General features: G+C 37.5%; 1 protein-coding gene across 1 annotated transcript; it reads left to right on the top strand.

Moving 5' to 3' along the window:
• The first annotated feature begins 1411 nt into the window (after positions 1–1411).
• Positions 1412–20753, top strand: LOC130916567 (uncharacterized). The gene is made up of 3 exons (XM_057837386.1): positions 1412–1473; positions 19857–19927; positions 20002–20753. The coding sequence occupies exons 1-3, from the start codon at positions 1466–1468 to the stop codon at positions 20643–20645; spliced, it is 723 nt and encodes a 240-aa protein (XP_057693369.1). The 5' UTR covers positions 1412–1465; the 3' UTR covers positions 20646–20753.
• Positions 20754–21466: the final 713 nt, after the last annotated feature.

Here is a 21466-nt window from a genome sequence, read left to right as displayed (position 1 = left end):
CCATCTCCCTCTCCTCCCCGGGTCCCTCGGAATACGGTAGAACTTCAAGTCTCTCCGTCTATCTTCTCTGTTATTTCAACCAACCGCCACACACGCCTTCACCATTTTGATTATTAACGTTAACGAGCAGAAAAACAAGCCATAATAGGAGGAATTTACGTAGCAGTAATGCGTCTACACGACAAGTAGACGGACAACATGGTGCGGAGGCGTGGTTGTGACGTCATGTGAGTAGGGTCTATAGACCCTACCCACCGACGTCACAAAACCACGTGCTCGCTGTATGGTTCCGCCCACTTGTCCGTCATTTTGTCTCTGTATTAGCATTGGTTTCAATTGATCGAGGAATTTAAAATGCATTTCATGGAAGACCCGGTGCTTTCTGATGCCGTAAACTCACTGGATGTGTTGCATTAAAGGCGTTATGTGGAAAAGCTTCGTTCTATACAGTCGCCAGATCCATATTTGATGCCCAAATCGATGTTTTTCGACCCACTGTCTTCGCCCTGTCTGCCTGACATCTGCTACGCTGATATTTACAATTATCTTGTCCACACAAAATCAGCCTATTCTCACGAAAATTTGAAAAACTTCAAGAGCTTGGAGGCTTATAATACTTCGTTGCTGGTTGGGTGAAACAGGTCCTCTTCCACGAAAATTCGGCAGGAATCTATCTTGTGCTTGGAAAGGTGAGTTACGAAATTTTCAATTCAAAATCTTTTGTTATTGCTAACATCCACTGTCAAGTCTAATATATTTCATGTCGTTTGTCAATGTAGTTAAGGCTTTTAATGTTTATATGGTTTAGCGATAGCACTCTCACTACATACATTCGTGTATGTTGTCGGCGATTAGCCTAGCAATGATCTTAATTGTGGTTATTTGTCAGCCCAAAACCCTCTAAGTATATCTTAAATGCATCTTACCGGATATAAAATGACTACTACATAGTCTGTGGTGATTTTTTGCTGCCCAGTTTTCACGTCGAATTGCAGCCGTCCATTTCGCTCTCCTCTTTGGATCCCTCGGAATACGGTCAAGTCTCTCCTTCCATCTTCTCATTTAGTGCAACCAACAGCCACGCACGCCTTCACCATTTTGATTATTAATGTTAAGGAGCAGAAAAACACGGAGGAGGAATGTACGTAGCCGTAACAGGTTAACACTATGTTTTGACGGACAATTGGGCGGTACCATTCAGGGGAGCGGAGTTGTGACGTCACGTGGGTAGGGTCTATTGGCTGCCATTTCAAGAAATGGGGCGCCATTTCAGGAAACGGGAGAACGTTATTGGCTGCCATTTCAAGAAATAGGGCCGCCACTTCAAGAAATGGGAAAACGCTATTGGCTGGCATTTCAAGAAATGGGAGAACGCTATTGGCTGCCTTTTCAGAGCCTGAACCTCGACTATTACTGGCTCGTAGCGCGAATCACACCATAACTTCTGGTGAAAAGCTCGGGAGAAATGTATCGGTAAGTCTTAAATCTGATAACCGTTACAAGTCTTAAAATTCGTTCTAAAATGTCAATTTTTCCCTTGTCTTATTTGCGTAACAGAGCTAATAACTGTATATTAAATTGCACATGTCGAAAGTAGACCTAATGCCATAAAGGGCGCAGTTTTAACACCTTAACGGTTGACTCACAAGATTGAAGTTTGATAGCCTTTTGTCTGCTCCATTGGCTCAACGGTTCTATGAATATGGCGAAAAGGCGTGGTGACAGGCAGCAACCCTGTCTTGTTCCCCTTTCCAGTTTAAAAGGGTCACTCAATTCCCCATTAAGTTTAATTCTTGCTAGTGGGTTTTTATACAACGCTGCTAAAATGTCAGTCACTCCTGGGTGGAAGCCAAATTTTCCAAGTACTTCATCGAGAAATGTCCATCTCACCGAGGCAAATGCCTTTTCAGCGTCTAGGCTTATGTAAAATCAACCTTTCCTCTTTTTTGTTCCATTACTTGTTTTATCAAGTGAAATATCTTCCTAATGTTGTCCTGTGTTTGTCTTTGTCTTATGCATATTCGTTATTACTTGTTGGTGTTGAATGAAGCGAGACACTGAGAGAGAAGAGTGTTGTGACGCTGTAGCAAATGCGATGCTAAGCGAGGTGGCTCCAATATTTCCAGAGCTGCCAACTTTTACAAAAACCTTGGAGTGAGATTTTGTTGGGGGTGACCAAAATTTTGCGTGAGAAATTGGATAGACCCAGTTGCAGAGAGAAATTACGGGGGGGGCAACGTCTTCAACGTAAATTTAGCCTGAACAGTGGCGTTATTACCCGTACATTACTACATCAGTGCACTGAAATCAAGGGCGTAGGTTTGGTCTCAATATTGGTAGGGACGATATAACAGCATAACCTCCATGTACTTTTTGCTTGAGACGGGACATTAATAAGACCAAGCAGATTGGGTGAACGGCAGTCACGGCTACACTTCTCACCAATGTGAACCAAATTAATTGATAGGTTAAATTATTAATGCAAAGAAATCAATCCAAATTTGTTCAACTTCCGCACTGCAACTTTATAATGTCTTAATCTCATAATTTTTTTTTTAAATCTAGTCAGATAATTTTTTCTCCATCTTTTTTCTTGTTTCTTGAGTTTTAAAGGCTGGTTAACAGATTAATGTGTCAGATTCTTCCACTTACTTTAAGTAAATATTACTACAGTATTTGTTCTTATTAAGGCTATACAACTACAAGTTGTTCATTTTTCACCTAAATCAAGAAAAATGCTTTCAAATAATGTTTTGAACAATATCTATTCTTGAATTGAGAACAATTCTGACAAACAAGTTTTTTTTTTTTTTTTTTAAATATACAAACGTTTTGCTTAAAATAAGTCTGTTAAGCTTATTTTCAGCTAGGTATTTTTTCTTTATTTCAAGAAATCTGAGTAACATTTACTTGAAGCACTAGCAGATAATTTCACTTATTTCTAGTAGATTTACACTGAAAACAAGGAAAGTTAAGCTTTTTTTCTTCGTTTTAAGAAGGTGAAGTTTTGCAGTGCATATGTATTGGTCTGTTTAGGTGGTACACCGTTTGATTCAAACTTTTGTTTTCAAAAACTACTAAAGAAACATTTTGTGGATGACTACTGTTACTCTTACTTGAGTAATATTATTTTGAAGTAACACTACTCTTACTTGAGTAAAATTTTTGGCTAAATTTAAATTTGCTTATAAAATCCAGCCACTTATTATCCAGTATATAAGTATCCACTTATTGTCCAGTATCATTATAACAACGGTTCATATGCCATTGTTTAAAACAAATAAATAAATAAATAAATAAAACAAGCACATTAAGCTAAAGAAATACAACAACAAATACATTGAATTCCAATGAGAAAAAAAACATAAATGAGGCATTATTCGTCCAAAGAGCATTGACGCCCTCTGGTGGAGGTAATAATTCCTAGTTTGAGTAGTGAAGCGTTCCTTAATTACTATTGACTTATTAAAATGAGCATATATCCGGTTTTCCTTCGTCAATCAGTGCCAAATAAAAACGGGGAGAGAGGTTGAAATCCGCACTTTCGAGTCACGTTGAAAGCAGCGCTCAATATCAAATACTTCCTTTTTTACAGTGCTAAAGCCGCCACGTGATTTCAGCAGGCTGGAGTGAAGCTATAACGGCAAGCTTGCGCCTGATTGGTATAATGGAGTCACGTCATTATTTTTGCGACGTTTCATTGGTGAAATTGGTAGAGCTACATTGCTTGCAAAAAAAATAATCTAATATTCTCTTGTTTATTTAGCACCTTTGGATAACTTTGAGTCCAACTGAATGTAAAAGAGTGTTTATTCCAACTGATTTATAGGGGTGGCCGTGGCCACGCCTGGCCACCCCCTGGTGGCGCCACTGATATCTGATTGCCAAATGTAAAGTAAAACAAAATGGTTGCATATGTAACATAAAGCATTACATTTGTAAGATCAAAATACTAACTGAGGATTTTCTCGGATGTTTATATTTAGGAATACTTATATACATATTACAATCTATAGACCCTACTCATGTGACGTCACAGCCACGCCCCCGCGCCATGTTGTCCGTATACTCGTCATGTTAATGCATTAGCGCTTCGTAAATTCCTCCTATTATGGCGTGTTTTTCTGCTCGTTAACATTAATAATCAAAATGGTGAAGGCATGTGTGGCGGTCGGTTGCAATAACAGAGAAGATAGACAGAGAGACTTGAAGTTCTACCGGATTCCGAGAGACCCGGAGAGGAGAGCGACATGGGCTGCTGCAATTCGACGAGAAAACTGGGCTCCAAACGATTACCACAGATTATGTAGTAGTCATTTTATATCTGGTAAGATGCATTTAATATATATTTAGAGGGTTTTGGGCTGACAACCACAATTAAGATCATTGCTAGGCTAATCGCCGACAACATACACTCAGACGTTGTGAATGAACTACCTGAAAATATATAATTATAAGGGGATAATAAGACAGTTGTCATACAATTAATTTACAATTTCACTATTGAGGTCAAAAGCCAAAAAATAAATTCAACTAGGGACAATCTGGAGTAGTGCTGTCACACTTGATATTTATTACATATTATATATGTATGTAGTCAGAGTGCTATCGCTAAACCATATAAACATTAAAAGCCCTAGCTCCATTGACAAATGACATGAAATACATTAGACTTGACAGTGGATGTTAGCAAGAACAAAAGATTTTGAATTGAAAATTTCGTAACTCACCTTCCCGAGCACAAGATAGATTCCTGCCGAATTTTGGTGGACGAGGACCTGTTTCACCCAACCGGCAACGAAGTATTTATAAGCCTCCAAGCTCTTAAAGTTTTTCAAACTTTCGTGAGAATAGGCTGATTTTGTGTGGACAAGATAGTTGTAAATATCAGGGTAGCTAGCAGATGTCAGGCAAAGACGGCGAAGACAGTGTGTCGAAAAACATCGATTTAGGCATCAAATATGGATCTGGCGAATGGATAAACTGAAGCTTTTCCACATAACGCCTTTTATGCAACGCATCCAATGAGTTTACAGCGTCAGATAACACCGGGGCTTCCATGAATTGCTTTATAACTTGCACTAAAAAATACGGACAATATGGCGGCCGGATACGGCGACACGTCATTTTGTGACGTAGGTGAGTAGGGTCTATACCATGTAAAAATCAACCATGCCCTGCTTGTCTTGCTTGCTATTCTTTTTCAGCACAACGCCATCTATATGAAATATTATTGCACAATGATCTATTATATTGCCATTTATGCCCAAAAAATAAAACCAAATTAGCCAATTCCAACTTGCCATATATAAAGAAATGACGCCCCGCTCCAATAGCATTAATGCCCTGTACTGTTCACTCATGCACAAAAAAAATTATATACTATCAAATTAAAACGATAATATCTCTAGTTTTCCGGAATCTATCACACTGGCGACGGTACGCGCCGTCGTAAATTGCTGTTTTTCTTGTCATTTCTTTCAAGTTCTTCCTATGCTTGGAACACCGTATCAACTCAACACAAGAAGTCAACATTGCTAACCGTAGGTAATTGGCTCGCCATCGATTTTCGTGCCCTATTTTAAAATGCAAAATCAACTGATATTTAAATTGGGATTATATTAGCTTGAAAAATCATTTGAAATCAGGTTGAAATCCGCACTTTCGAGTCACGTTGAAAGCAGCGCTCAATATCAAATACTTCCTTTTTTACAGTGCTAAAGCCACCACATGATTTCAGCAGGCTGGAGTGAAGCTATAACGGCAAGCTTGCGTCTGATTGGTATAATGGAGTCACGTGATTATTTTTGCGACGTTTCATTGGTGAAATTGGTAGAGCTACATTGCTTGCAAAAAAAAAAAAAAATCGAATATTCTCTTGTTTATTTAGCACCTTTGGATAACTTTGAGAGTCCAACTGAATGTAAAAGAGTGTTTATTCATCACCACAAAAGCTTCGGGAGCAAAATAAACAGAACACCCGCTGTGAACGTGTGTAAATGTCAAGTCATCAGCCAATCAACTTTGTGTTTGATGGGGTAAAGTGGACTAGCACATTCAGCAAGTGAAGAGGGGTCTCAACATATTGAAAGTACTACAATTCACTTAGTAATGGTAGGGTGAAGTCATTATTTAATGCAAATAAGGTTGTGTCAATGTTGGTGGGGACAATTTAAGCATCCTGAAAACTTGGTAGTGATATGTCCCTACCGTCCCTATGCAAACCTACGCCCTTGACTGAAATATTTTCTGTCACTGAAGTCACAAGTGGTAGTTCATCGTAAAATCTATAAGACAAACGAAAACATACCTGTCAACCCGAGGCCGTTGGCAATCTAACAAATAGTGACGTAGGCCCTTTAGCGTGCAATATGAAACAAAAATAAAACTTAATTTTTAAAGTAATATGAATTTATTGGCAATATTGTCACATATAACCTGGTGCAATCAAAGAAGAATCAATAACTTCAGCTACATCACGATTACTAAAATTCAACAGTGACTTTTTTTTATAATTGTATGTAGCACTTTTGGCAATTTCTATCGTGTCTTTTGATGGCTGCACTTCAGCTCGCAATTCAGTTTGACTTGAAGGTACTGTAATTCGTTAGTGTGTCCAATTGTAAATTAAAAAGGTCAATTGCTAAAATGAACTTACCGATGCAATCTTTGAGTCAGGGAACATTTCTTTTGCTAATTCTGAGAAGTGATCAGCAATAGTTGCAGGCAAATTGTGTTCGGCAACAAATTGGCAGAATGAAATCTCTGCTTTCGTCACTTTTCATTCTGCAGACTTCATCTTTATGACCAGTGTTATTAATTTTACTTTTAAAAAGTAATAAATCAGTTAAAAATTACTTCTCCCAAAAAGTAATTAAGTTAGTAACTCAGTTACCTGAAGGTAAGAGTAATTAGTTACTTGGCAAAGTAACTGGTGTTACCTTTCATGTTTTTGTTTTTTGGTTGTTGTTTTTTTCAAAAACAAAACAAATGTTTGGAAATTGTTTCTTGTTGTGAATCAACTGTTAAAGTTGTTAAAATTGCTACCGTTTTTGCATTAGTTCCCTTCTGCCTACTTTCGACATGTTAAAGTTTTAAAAATGTTTCATCTTTTAAAGATAGATTCAAGTCAAGATTTTGCTGATTTAGGAGTATTTAAGATTAAAAGTTACTTAAGTTCGCTAGGAAGGTTCACTACAACAGAGCCTTTCAGAGAAGTGTACTGCTTCAAAATGGCAGCTGTTTATTAACGTCGCTGTCTGTCATATTGCATGTAGTTCTATAAGCATTTGATATCTAGCCGTAGATTGTAGGCTGTCGTCTACAGACAGGAAATACAGAGCTGCCAACTATGGAGATAGAATAGTGCCAAAAGAAGTGAGGTTGTAAAATGAAAATTATCCCTGTAAAATGACCAATTTTAACTTGTAAAACACAAAAAAAAACATTTTTATTTCCAGATTTTTTGTTCTAAAATAAACATGAAAAAAACTCAAAGGAGTAAATTGTTCTATAAGTTGTTTTTTCTGTTTGCAAGTTTGTTTGTTTTTTGTTCTACAGGTGTTTTTTCACCACTACGGGTTAAAAATTACCAAATACAAGTGCACAAGTTTTGTCACATTCTTGTCGAGTTTTATGAGCCAAAAAGATAGTTGTAGCCTAGTTTTAAAATAAAAAAAATACCTGTAAAATGACTATTTTTAACTTGTAAAACAAAAAAAACCAAACTTGTATTTCCAAATTTTGCTTTGTGAAATAAACATGAAAAAAACACAATGTAAAAAAGTTTCTACGAGTTGTTTTTTTTCTGTTTACAAGCGATTTTTTTGTTCTACGGGTGTTTTTTCTTTGCTACAGGTTAAAAGCACCAATTACAAGTGCACGAGTTTTGTCTCACCCTTACTGTTTTCAGAGACTAAAGTCACTTGTAACCACAGACGAAAAAAAATACTTGTACATCGAAATAATCTTTTGTGAAATACAAACACAAAAATATAATTCCAAGTCGTAGTCAAAAAAAGATGTTAAGAACACAATTTAGTGACTAGTTCTTTGTGGTTTTTTATTGTTGTTGTTTTTTTTTTTTTTTATGATCTACAAGTGTTTTCTGAGCATGTACAAATAGATTTCGGTGTAAACGTGAGCCAAAATTCCAACCAATCAGAACGGCGATTGTTCAGGAGGAGGGCGGGACACACCATTGCCGACCTGCTGGCTGCTGCTGCTGCTTCTTCCATATTACGGCAGATGATAGAAATGGCGAAACGCCTTAGGTAAGAAGTTGACTTTGTTTTCTCTTGGGTGTCATGTACTAAAAGGATTTTTCAAGCGAATGTAATCCCAATTTCAATATCAGTTGATTTTGCATTTGAAGAAGGGCACGAAAATCGATGTCGAGCCAGTTAGCCACAGTTAGATATGTTGCCTTCGCATGGCCACGGACAGCAACTTGGTAAGGTCCTGGGTGACACGTACGCGAAGGATGGGAAGAAGTTGGAAAAACATTTGATAGAAAGTAGCTAACGACGACGCGTACCGTAACTAGCTAAGCTTTTTCACACACAGGTGTTTTGTTCTTCTGCATTCATTAAACATTGCCTGGCAAGTGTATTAGTTTGCCACTCAATAATACAACTAAAGCAAAATAAATCATTGACAAAGAATGATTTCCTTGGTAAATATTAAACTTTTGTGTATAAACTGTATGACTGTCATGATTATGAACTGAATTTTGTCATGGCTGTCTTTGGCACTTGGCTTGCAACTTAACCATGTCACAATGCTCATATATTACCTCTTGTGTTATTGCACAAATTGGTGCATTATATTTTAACAGGATCTACAGATTCCGGATTGACTGGGAAACTCTGGAATTTTCATACCACATATTGAATGCCAATTCACGACTGCAGAACATACTTGATTGACTGCTGCTTTGGACCCCCTAAAATCAAGTAATCTTGGTGCAGACATTTTTTATGACACTGTAATGCATGTTCATATGTATAATTTCATTAAACGCCCTTTAAATTGGGGGAAACATGACGTACCTTCTGAATATTTTATTTCACCAACATTTTTCATTAGCAATTCTTGGAACATTTGTACTATGGAGGACCAAAGCTGCAAAAAATGAAGGAAAAATAAAATTGCCTATTAAAACGACAATGATTGAAACATAAGATTCAAAGATGAAATATATGGAAATACATCAAGGTAAAAATTTTAATTTTGGTGGCTTTGGACCTCCATATTGAACAGGGAACATGTAACAAATTTACTGTTTTACCATATTCGAAGAAAATCAGCACCCAAGCAAAAGCAGTCTGGTACAGGGGTGCCCAAGTCCAGTCCTCGAGAGGCTCTATCCAGCTTGTTTTCCATGTCTCCTTCCAACACGCCTGACTCAAATAATCAGGACCGTTATCAGGCTCCTGCAGAGCTTGCTGATGAGCTGATCATTTGATTTAGGTGTGTTAAAGGAGGGAGACACGGGAAAACGAGCTGGATAGGGGCTCTCGAGGACTGGACTTGGGCACCCCTGGTCTAGTACGACAGGTCAAACAAATTTTTAAAAAATAGGACCACGAGATTATCCTCTTAATATTGCAATACGTGACTTTATTCTTGTAACGTTATGACTTTTTTTCTTGTACTAATACTACGACTTAAATCTCGTAGTTGCATTTTTTTCCTCTTTTTTTTAGCTTTAACACTCAGTTATACAAAAGCAATACGCTATAATTCCAAAATAGATAATCTACAGATGCAATGCAATACTTCCAACTCTGTTTAAAGTCCTCAAGTTGAGTAGTGTAGTGACTGGGCAATCGTAGGAAAGGGAGGCGAGTTGAAGATGTGGGATGCTTTGCGATCTGTGATCTCCACTTGCATATTTTCCAATGGAATCTCCCAGCCAACTGAGAATTTCATCAATTGTTCCAATGTGTCTTGAGGATCTGTGAAGGTAATGAACAAATTATATAAATTGAAACTATTTTAAGGTAACTTTTCAATTGCAAGATTACAATTAGAGATGTCTCAATCGCATATTTTTGCATCCAAGTGCAAGTTCATCTGATTTTAAATCCCAATCGCATACCTAGGCAATATCATAGACTTCACTATGAGATGGTGAAGTCTATGGCAATATATGGGGAAAAAAAAAATCTTCTTTAAATGAAACTATCCCAACATGATATATACAATGGTTGTTTTGGTCATCATCTGTATAACAAGGTATTGTAATTCAGAATATTTTAATTTGCAATATCTGATTCCCAAATGTAAAGTAAAACCAAATGGTTGCATATGTAACGTAAAGCATTACATTTGTAAGATCAAAGTACTAACTGAGGATTTTGTTGGACGTTTATATTTTGGAATACTTATATACAGTGCCTTGCAAAAGTATTCGGCCCCCTTGAACCTTGCAACCTTTCGCCACATTTCAGGCTTCAAACATAAAGATATAAAATTTTAATTTTTTGTCAAGAATCAACAACAAGTGGGACACAATCGTGAAGTGGAACAAAATTTATTGGATAATTTCAACTTTTTTAACAAATAAAAAACTGAAAAGTGGGGCGTGCAATATTATTCGGCCCCCTTGCGTTAACACTTTGTAGCAAGGCAAGGCAAGGCAAATTTATTTATATAGCACAATTCAACACAAGGCAATTCAAAGTGCTTTAGCGCCACCTTTTGCTCCAATTACAGCTGCAAGTCGCTTGGGGTATGTTTCTATCAGTTTTGCACATCGAGAGACTGACATTCTTGCCCATTCTTCCTTGCAAAACAGCTCGAGCTCAGTGAGGTTGGATGGAGAGTGTTTGTGAACAGCAGTCTTCAGCTCTTTCCACAGATTCTCCATTGGATTCAGGTCTGGACTTTGACCTGGCCATTCTAACACCTGGATACGTTTATTTTTTAACCATTCCATTGTAGATTTGGCTTTATGTTTTGGATCATTGTCCTGTTGGAAGATAAATCTCCGTCCTAGTCTCAGGTCTTGTGCAGATACCAACAGGTTTTCTTCCAGAATGTTCCTGTATTTGGCTGCATCCATCTTCCCGTCAATTTTAACCATCTTCCCTGTCCCTGCTGAAGAAAAGCAGGCCCAAACCATGATGCTGCCACCACCATGTTTGACAGTGGGGATGGTGTGTTCAGGGTGATGAGCTGTGTTGCTTTTACGCCAAACATATCGTTTTGCATTGTGGCCAAAAGGTTCAATTTTGGTTTCATCTGACCAGAGCACCTTCTTCCACATGTTTGGTGTGTCTCCCAGGTGGCTTGTGGCAAACTTTAAACAAGACTTTTTATGGATATCTTTGAGAAATGGCTTTCTTCTTACCACTCTTCCATAAAGGCCAGATTTGTGCAGTGTACGACTGATTGTTGTCCTATGGACAGACTCTCCCACCTCAGCTGTAGATCTCTGCAGTTCATCCAGAGTGATCATGGGCCGCTTGGCTGCATCTCTGATCAGTTTTCTCCTTGTTTGAGAAGAAAGTTTGGAAGGACGGCCGGGTCTTGGTAGATTTGCAGTGGTCTGATGCTCCTTCCATTTCAATATGATGGCTTGCACAGTGCTCCTTGAGATGTTTAAAGCTTGGGAAATCTTTTTGTATCCAAATCCGGGTTTAAACTTCTCCACAACAGTATCTCGGACCCGCCTGGTGTGTTCCTTGGTTTTCATAATGCTCTCTGCACTTTAAACAGAACCCTGAGACTATCACAGAGCAGGCGCATTTATACGGAGACTTGATTACACACAGGTGGATTCTATTTATCATCAGCGGTCATTTAGGACAACATTGAATCATTCAGAGATCCTCACTGAACTTCTGGAGTGAGTTTGCTGCACTGAAAGTAAAGGGGCCGAATAATATTGCACGCCCCACTTTTCAGTTTTTTATTTGTTGAAAAAGTTTAAATTATCCAATAAATGTTGTTCCACTTCACGATTGTGTCCCACTTGTTGTTGATTCTTGACAAAAAAATAAAATTTCATATCTTTATATTTGAAGCCTGAAATGTGGCGAAAGGTTGCAAGATTCAAGGGGGCCGAATACTTTTGCAAGGCACTGCAGATATTACAATCTATACCATGTAAAAATCTACCATGTCTTGCTTGCTATTCTTTTTCAGCACAACGCCATCTATATGAAATATTATTTCACAATGATCTATTATATTGCCATTTTACGCCAGAAAAATAAAACCAAATTAGCCAATTCCGACTTGCCGTATATAAAGAAATGACAGCCCGTTCCAATAGCATTAATGCCCTGTACTGTTCACTCATGCATTAAAAAAATTATATTCTATCAAATTAAAACGATAATATCTCTAGTTTTCCGGAATCTATCACACTGGCGACGGTACGCGCCGTCGTTAATTGCCATTTTTCCTGTCATTTCTTTGGAGTTCTTCCTTTGCTTGTAACACCGTATCAACTCAACACACGAAGTCAACATTGCTAACCGTAAGTAATTGGCTTGCGATCGATTTTCGTGCCCTATTTTAAAATGCAAAATCAACTGATATTTAAATTGGGATTATATTAGCTTGAAAAATCCTATTAGTACATGACACCCAACGGAAAACAAAGTCAACTCCTTACCTAAGGCGTTTCGCCATTTCTATCATCTGCCGTAATATGGAAGAGGAAGCAGCAGCAGCCAGCAGCAATGGTGTGTCCCGCCCTCCTCCTGAACAATCGCCGTTCTGATTGGTTAGAAATTTGGCTCACATGTTAACCCCGAAATCTATTTGTACATGCTCAGAAAACACTTGTAGATCATTAAAAAAAAAAAAACAATAAAAAACCACAAAGAACTAGTCACTAGATTGTGTTCTTAACGTCTTTTTTTAAGCCACGACTTGGAATGATAGTTTTGTGTTTGTGTTTTACAACATATTATTTCGATGTACAAGTAGTATTTTTCATCTGTGGTTACAAGTGACTTTTGTCTCTGGTTTTTAACCCGTAGTGAAGAAAAAACACCTGTAGAACAAAAAAATCACTTGTAAACGGAAAAAAAACACTTGTAGAATTTTTTTTTTTACATTGTGTTATTTTCATGTTTATTTCACAACGCAAAATTTGGAAATGCAAGTTGTTCTTTTTGTTTTACAAGTTAAAATTAGTCATTTTACAGGTTATTTTTTAATTTTAAAACTAGGTTACAACTATCATTTTGGCTCATAAAACTCGACAAGAATGTGAAAAAACTTGTGCACTTGGAATTGGCAATCTTTTAAGCCGTAGTGAAGAAAAAACACCTGTAGAACAATTTATTCCTTCGATTTTTTTTTTTTTTCCATGTTTATTTTAGAACGAAAAATTTGGAAATACAAGTGTTTTTTGTGTTTTACAAGTTAAAATTGGTCATTTTACAGGGATAATTTTCATTTTACAACCTCACTTCTTTTGGCACTATTCTATCTCCATAGTTGTCAGCTCTGTATTTCCTGTCTGTAGTCGACAGCCTACAATCTATGCCTAGATATCAAATGCTTATAGAACTACATGCGAAATGACAGACGGTGGCATTAATAAACAGCCGCCATTTCGATTCAGTAGACTTCTCAGAAAGGCTGTGTTGTAGTGAACCTTCCTAGCGAACTTATGTAACTTTTTATCTAAAATACTCCTAAATCGGCAAAATCTTGACTTGAATCTATCTTCAAAACAGTTTTAAAAGTTTCACATGTCAAAAGTAGACAGAAGGGAAGTCATGCAAAAATGGTAGCAATTTTAACAACTTTAACAGTTGATTCACAACAATAGACAAATTCCAAACATAGCAAAGGTTACAACGTTTTTTTGTTTTGTTTTTGGAAAAAAAAAAAAAAATTAACGGTAACACCAGTTACTTTGCCAAGTAACTAATTACTCTTACCTTCAGGTAACTGAGTTACTAACTCAATTAGGGCTGCAGCTATCGAATATTTTAGTAGTCGATTAATCGATGGACTACTTAGTTCGAATAATCGAGTAATCGGATAAGGAAAATGAAAAGTTAAAAATACCTGAGCTGAGCCTCAAATGTTTTTTGTTTTTTTTTAAATGAGGATCTGTGTACAACAAAAGAACAACTTGCTAACTTACATAGAAAAAGTCAGCTAGCTTAAATGCTATAAATTGCCAAATGTTTTTTGTGTGTTTTTTTTTACAATACTCTTAACAAATGTTTCAGACACATATTCCCACAAAAAAAATGGCTAAATATACCTATAAACTAAATTAAAAATGCATTAAAAACATTAGCTCAAACAAAAACTTATGTTGGTCTTAACAGGGAGCAGTTGGATTCAGCCATGTGAAAAGAGGCAGACCAGAAGGCAGTGTATCCACCCTGATCAATAAAACTAATTGCAAACCCTTTCAAAATAAACCATTAAAACGCCGCTTTAATTAAACAAATACTCGAAGCAACAAAATTTAATTCGAATATTTTTTTGTAATCGAATACTCGAGTTAATCGATTAATCGTTGCAGCACTAAACTCAATTACTTTTTGGGAGAAGTAAATTGTAACTAATTATTTACTTTTTTAAAGTGACATTAACAACACTGGTCATAAAGATGAATTTTGCAGGATGAAAAGTGAAGAAAGCAGAGATTTCATTCTGCCAATTTGTTGCCAAACACAATTTGCCTGCAACTATTGCTGATCACTTTCTCAGAATTAGCCAAAGAAATGTTCCCTGACTCAAAGATTGCATCGGTAAGTTAATTTTAGCAATTGACCTTTTTAATTTATAATTGGACACACTAACGAACTACCTTCTGATTTTAAATTCATAATTGGACACACTAACGAACTACCTTCTGATTTTAATCTGTTGGAGATTATGGAGGTAAATAATTTGTAATCAATAATTAGGAGGCTAATCGGTCGATAATTACCACATTCGAGGCTATCTTTTCCCTCTTTTAGTATCATTGTGATTATTGCATCTTTCCAAGAGGGTGGGGTTGTTTTCCTTTCTAAAACCCAATTATATGTTTTCAGTAATGGTGGGATTAATTGTTTTATACCAGTCTGAACTGAAACCATCTGCCCCTGGTGATTTAGCTGTCTTTAGTTTCCCGATCGCTAGTCTTAATTCATCTTTTGTTATTTTTGCTATTATTTTCTCATTTTGTTCATCTGTTAGTTGTGGTAGTTGAAGGTGAGCTACAAGTTCTTTGATCCGTGTATTATAATGTAATTGTGGTTGAGAATGTAGTTCTTTATAGTATTTCTGAAAACATCTTTGTATTTTTCCCAGGTTACTCTCTATTTCGTTGGTTTTAGGGTTTTTTATTTAATAAATAGTTCTCTCAGCTTGCTGTTTTCTAAGTTTGTATGATAAGAGTTTTGTTGACTTCCCTCCTACCACATGATGTTGTTGTTTCGTAAAGAGGATTTTTTTCCTGAGTTTCTTGTGTGTTCAATTCCTCTAGTTATTTGCTTACAGTTTTGATTTCGGATCCAGTTTCATCTTTTAATGTTCTTGAGTGTGCTTTTTGGAGATCTTTCAACTTTTCCTCCAAGGTTTTAAGTTTTTGCTGCCTAAGTTTTTCCTCATTGGTAGAGATGGCTATTATCTGACCCCTAATGACAGCCTTTAATGCATCCCACATTATGGGGGGTGTTACCTCGCCGTTGTCATTTTGTTCGATACATCGTTCAGTTTCATTTTTCAATTTTTGTTTAATATTTATGTTATTCAAAATGTTAGAATTTAGTCTCCATGACGTTTTGAATCTGTTACTTAAATGGATCGATATGTAGATATGCCTGTGATCTTATATTGTGCATGGACCAATTATACAATCTTTTACTCTGTGTAGGTCTTCTATAAATACAAAAAAATAGTCAATCCGAGAATAGACCCTATGTGCTGATGGCTAGTGTGAGTAATCTCTGCCTGCCGGATTCAGTTCTCTCCATACATCCAATATTCCCATTTCTGTCATGTAGATTGTAAGTTTCTTTGTAATATGTTTTGTAGAGCTGGGAATCTTTGGGAACCTAACGATTCGATTACGATTACGATTCAGAGGCTCCGATTCGATTATAAAACGATTATTGATGCACCTCCCACCTTTTTTTTCTCTCTTTTTTTAAAAAATGTTTTGTACATTAGTTCCAAAATTGTTCAAAAATACTCTCAGGCTAAACCACACTACTATTTCAGTATCAAGTTGACATATAGCAGTAAACTAATTTTAAAAAATAACATTAAATAAAAAACTCCAGTCCCCATTCTGTATCAGCAGCTTTAAACTACATTCAATTAATTTAATGTTGTGAATCAACTGTTAAATTTGTTAAAATTGCTCCCGTTATTCCATAATTTCCCTTTTGTCTACTTTCGACATGTGAAAGTTTTAAAACTATTTTAAAGATAGATTCAAGTCAATATTTTACCGATTTAGGAGTATTTTAGATAAAAAGTTAATTAGGTTTGCTTGGAAGGTTCGCTACAACAGCCTTGCAGGGAAGTGTACTGCTTTAAGATGGCGGCCATTTATAACGCCTGCATCTAGCTTTTTGTAGATGTGCTGCTAACACTACCAAATCTATATGCATCTTGTCCTATATAAATGATATCCACTGAAAACTTTGTAGCAGCTTTTTGGCAGCAGTCAGGTATGTTGTTGTGTTTTTTTTAGGGCTGTCAAACGATTAAAATTTTTAATCGAGTTAATTACAGCTTAAAAATTAATTAATCGTAATTAATCGCAATTCAAACCATCTATAAAATATGCCATATTTTTCTGTAAATTATTGTTGGAATGGAAAGATAAGACAAGATGGATATATACATTCAACATACGGTACATAAGGACTGTATTTGTTTATTATAACAATAGATCAACAAGATGGCATCAACATTATTAACATTCTGTTAAAGTGATCCATGGATAGAAAGACTTGTATTTCTTAAAAGATGAATTTTAGTACAAGTTATGGAACTGTTATATTAAAACGTCTCTTAATGTTTTCGTTTTAATAAAATTTGTAAAAATTTTAATCAAAAAATAAACTAGTAGCCCTATTCTGTCCTCAATGTGTGTGAGTACACAAATTGACAGATAGCGAACATAAGTTCCAAAAAGAAATCAGACGGTGTGGCAAAGTTGCATGGGCTTTACTGAAGTCATCTCTTTTTGACAGGAGCAGGTTTCTTGTATTTTTGTAAAACTGAAAATAACAAGGCAATGTGTCAATAATTTGCATAAATCACAAAATAACATAAAATGTACACACACGTGTCCATTTGAGCAGTAGCACTAGCCAATTAGCTCACAAGCATCTAACAATGTAACTGCATTTCACCATATATGTGAACAAATTCAAATACACATCATCAATAACTATCTAATGCTCATGAATATAAACAAAGGAGGAATATAATTCACAAGCGATGCATGTATTAGACACAAACAATGTGATGGGGCTATGAGAACTGCCACTGAATACTGGATGCGGACGTTAGCTGGTCTGAATAGCACTGTCTATTAGTGTGAGTTCGTGTCGACATATAATCACGTCAGAAAAGCGCGCCGAAACCCAAATAATCAGCTGCACTGAATCATCAGCAGAGGGCGACATTCCGCTTATAACATATGCAAGTCACACCCAAGCGCCAGCAGAGGGCGGAAAAACTCCATAAAACACAATTAACAAGTTGGCCTTTCACTGTACTGACATTTAAATCTGTCTGAGCAGGCTTAGTGCGTTAATTGCGTCAAATATTTTAACGTAATTAATTTTAAAAATTAATTAACGCCCGTTAACGCGATAATTTTGACAGCCCTAGTTTTTTTATCTCGTTGCATGAGTTGAGCTAGAGCCGTGAGTTTAGCATTGGCATTACCCGAGGGGCCGGGTAATGGGAAGCATGATGTTTAGCTACTCTCGCTCCGTTCCGTCCCGAAGACCGCGCGGCGCGCTGAGTGTTGTGTACTTCCGCTTTACTTGGCATATTTCAATAATCGGAATTTGGATGTTTGTGAATCGTTCTCGAATCTTCCACGGCCGAATCGCGAATAATCTAAGAATCGGAAATTTTGCACACCTCTAGTCACTAGCATTCTATACACCTACCCAAGAGTTCCCTATTGCACAAGCATTTCCGTTTTTCGTTTAAAAGTAACACAACAGCTTTTTTTTGTTCTTGTTATTATTATTTTTTTGAATTAATCTGGGGAAGAATAAAGAATAAATTTCATGCTAGGGGTCGAACCCACTACTGCTTGCACTAGGCAAAGTATGTAACCACCATACCACCCACAGGTTTAGTTGCTTAGATGACACTTGGTTATATGAAAGTTCAATATATTATTGTCCAACAAGTGTCATCAAACTGAATTGTGTCAAATGCCTCGTATCACTGAACCATTTCAACACATTTGCTTCAGTGATACAGAAAGCAGTGAAGCAGTGTCGTGACTCACCACACTGATTCGTGGCAAATGCTTCATAATAGGCCTGGACGATATGGCCTTAAGTACGTATCACGATAAATTGAGCAGATTTACCTCGATATCGATAAATGACGATAAATTTGCCCAAGCAAACTGTTATATAATTTGAAAATTTTAATCAAAGCATGGAATACAAATAGACCGTTTCTCGTTAAATTTATTTATCAACTTTCAATTTAACAATTGCACATGCAGTCTAAACATTAAGTATTAAAAAAATCTTGTAAACAATAAGAATTCTTGTGTGAACATTTATAACAGCTTGTATGACTTGAAAAATATCATCACTTGAATTTCATCAAATTCATTCCGCATTGTTATACACTAGACAGTGGCATACGTTTAGATATTTAGAATAGATACAAATACGACACATCCACCCGCCCCCCAGAAATTATACTTAATTAAAAAATAAAATGTTTCACAAACCTTTCCTTTCTTTTATTCGGCTCAATTATTTACATCTTATGATTTTGGAAATCCTTACAGTATGCAATAAATAATATTCCTGTTCCCAAGCACTGTGCTTACCGTACTGTAAGTTTTACAAAAAATAAACAATACATAGTTACTCCCCGTCATCTAGGACGAGCCACTTACAAGACTAGCACTGTCGTGTATTACAAATACTGCTTTGAACACATCTTCACAGACAAAAGCAAAGACACAGGCTTAAACAGGTCAAATTTAATTGTGTAAATCACACTTAATGACGACACGATCTCCTGGTTGAAATAGACGACATCCACTTAATTCTACTGAAGATGTGTAATGCTGAGGCAATTTGTCAACTTTACTTTTAAAAAGAAACGTGCACTGTTTATCCAGTAGATGGGGCTCTTGCAGTGTGTCAAACAGTGATTCAATTTAGGCCAATTGTCTTAAAAGTGGTTCATTGTTTCAGAAAGCCTCGGTTTTTCCATCCCTATCTGGAACCCGTCAAGAGTTTACTTAATGTCAGGTGAAAGTTTGGCGAAGCTAACTTAAGCCCGACTCCATCCCGTTTACTTGTAGCGTTAGCCGCTAGCATAGCAGCTAGCGTTAGCCTGCCGGGCTTCTGTTTGATTGGCTTCCTGAAAACCATGTGACTCCAAACGTAAGCACACTGTCTGCGCTCTTAAAGGGGAATGAACATAGCCGAACAACACAGAGTCAAAGTGGGATGAAAAGACTATATTTTCTTCTTTTATTAAATTACCGATTTTACCGACATGGTCAAAATCACGTCGGTCATCGTGAAGAATTTCGGTAACGGTAAATTTTCGGTTTACCGCCCTGCTCTACTTCATAACACTGAACCATTTCGACACATTGCTTGATATTGATTCACTGCTTCAGAAAGCTTTGGTTTCTCCATCACTAGTTACAGGGTCAGTTTAGGGCAAGAATTGACATGCATCGACGACGGGCAGTGGGAGGCCTTGATCGAGCCAGGTAAGAAAGAAATTCTCTCAAACAACATTCAAGACTTTTTTAGAGATAAAATCTTACACTTTTCCCTGCGACAGGAGACCGAAGGCTCGTCAGCAGGGTCGCCGGCAGGGTTGCCGGCAGGGTCGCCGGCAGTGTCGCCTTCCATCACATTAGCGAGGTCCTTAGCGAGCTCGTCGGCGGGTTCGCCGGCTGGCGTGTCGCCAGGCTCGGCAACAGGCTCGCCACCAGTTTGGCCTCCAGATTCGCCAGAAGAATCGCCGCCGGGGTCTCCGCCAGGCTCATCGGCTTAGCCGTCGGCAGGCTCGCCGCCGGGGTCATCATTGGGGCCCTCGGTGCCCAAGCCGGTCCGGTCGCCAACACGGTCATTGGCGGGCTCATCCGCAGTCTCGTCGGCAACGGCAGGCTCGTCCGCGTCGGCAGTCTCGTCGGCAGAGTCGTCGGCAGGCGAACCGGCAGGCTTTTAGGAAGAGTCATCGGCTGGCTTGTCGGCATACTTGTCCGCAAGCTCCTCCGCAGAATGGCCCGAAGGCTCCCTCGCCACCGCTTCATCAGATTGGTCAGGAGATTTGTCGGCAGGCTCGGCGTCAGGCTCCCCAGAAGAATCACCGCCAGAATCGATGGCACCATCGACTGCGTCGGCACGCTCGGCGTCAGGCTCGTCGTCCGGTTCGCCAGCATCGTCGCCGGCACGCTCGTCACCAGACTCATATGCAGATAGCCCAGAATCCCAGCATGTTCGGTCTTGGATTAAAAAAATTAAATTGGCATGTTCGGTCAGGCTTAAAAAATTTAACTGGAATGTTCGGTGTTGGCTTAATAAAATAAAATTGGCATGTTTGGTATTGGCTTGAAAAAATAATATCACTTGTCTACATTGAATTGGAGTGTGTGTATGTGTGTAGGGCAGCGCTTTTCAATCTTAACTGAGTTACGGCACGTTTTTACATTGGAAGAAATCTTGCGGCACACCGCAAACCGAAAATCATCCAAAATTACTTTCTGCACAGTATATTCAGTTTAAAAATAATTTCTCAATATTTATACTTGGTGTGAAGCCTGTTTAGATGAACTCAAAGCCGATATCCTAGCAGAAATCATTGTCCACAGCTCTCAGTTTCTGTTATTACTTTTTTTTTTTTATTACAGTTAGGCTTGAAAAGCTCAGAATTATCAGAAGGGGACTTTTGCAATGTTTTTAACCCAAGGGCGTAGGTTTGCATAGGGACAGTAGAGACAAAACACTATCAACTTTTCAAGACGCTTAAATTGTCCCCACCAACTTTTACGCAACCTTGTATGCATTATATACAGTGCCTTGCAAAAGTATTCGGCCCCCTTGAATCTTGCAACCTTTCGCCACATTTCAGGCTTCAAACATAAAGATATGAAATTTAATTTTTTTGTCAAGAATCAACAACAAGTGGGACACAATCGTGAAGTGGAACAACATTTATTGGATAATTTAAACTTTTTTAACAAATAAAAAACTGAAAAGTGGGGCGTGCAATATTATTCGGCCCCTTTACTTTCAGTGCAGCA

This window comes from Corythoichthys intestinalis, chromosome 5 (assembly GCF_030265065.1).
Source record: "Corythoichthys intestinalis isolate RoL2023-P3 chromosome 5, ASM3026506v1, whole genome shotgun sequence".
NCBI classification, from domain to species: domain Eukaryota; kingdom Metazoa; phylum Chordata; class Actinopteri; order Syngnathiformes; family Syngnathidae; genus Corythoichthys; species Corythoichthys intestinalis.
This window is presented reverse-complemented; position numbering and strand designations above follow the sequence as displayed.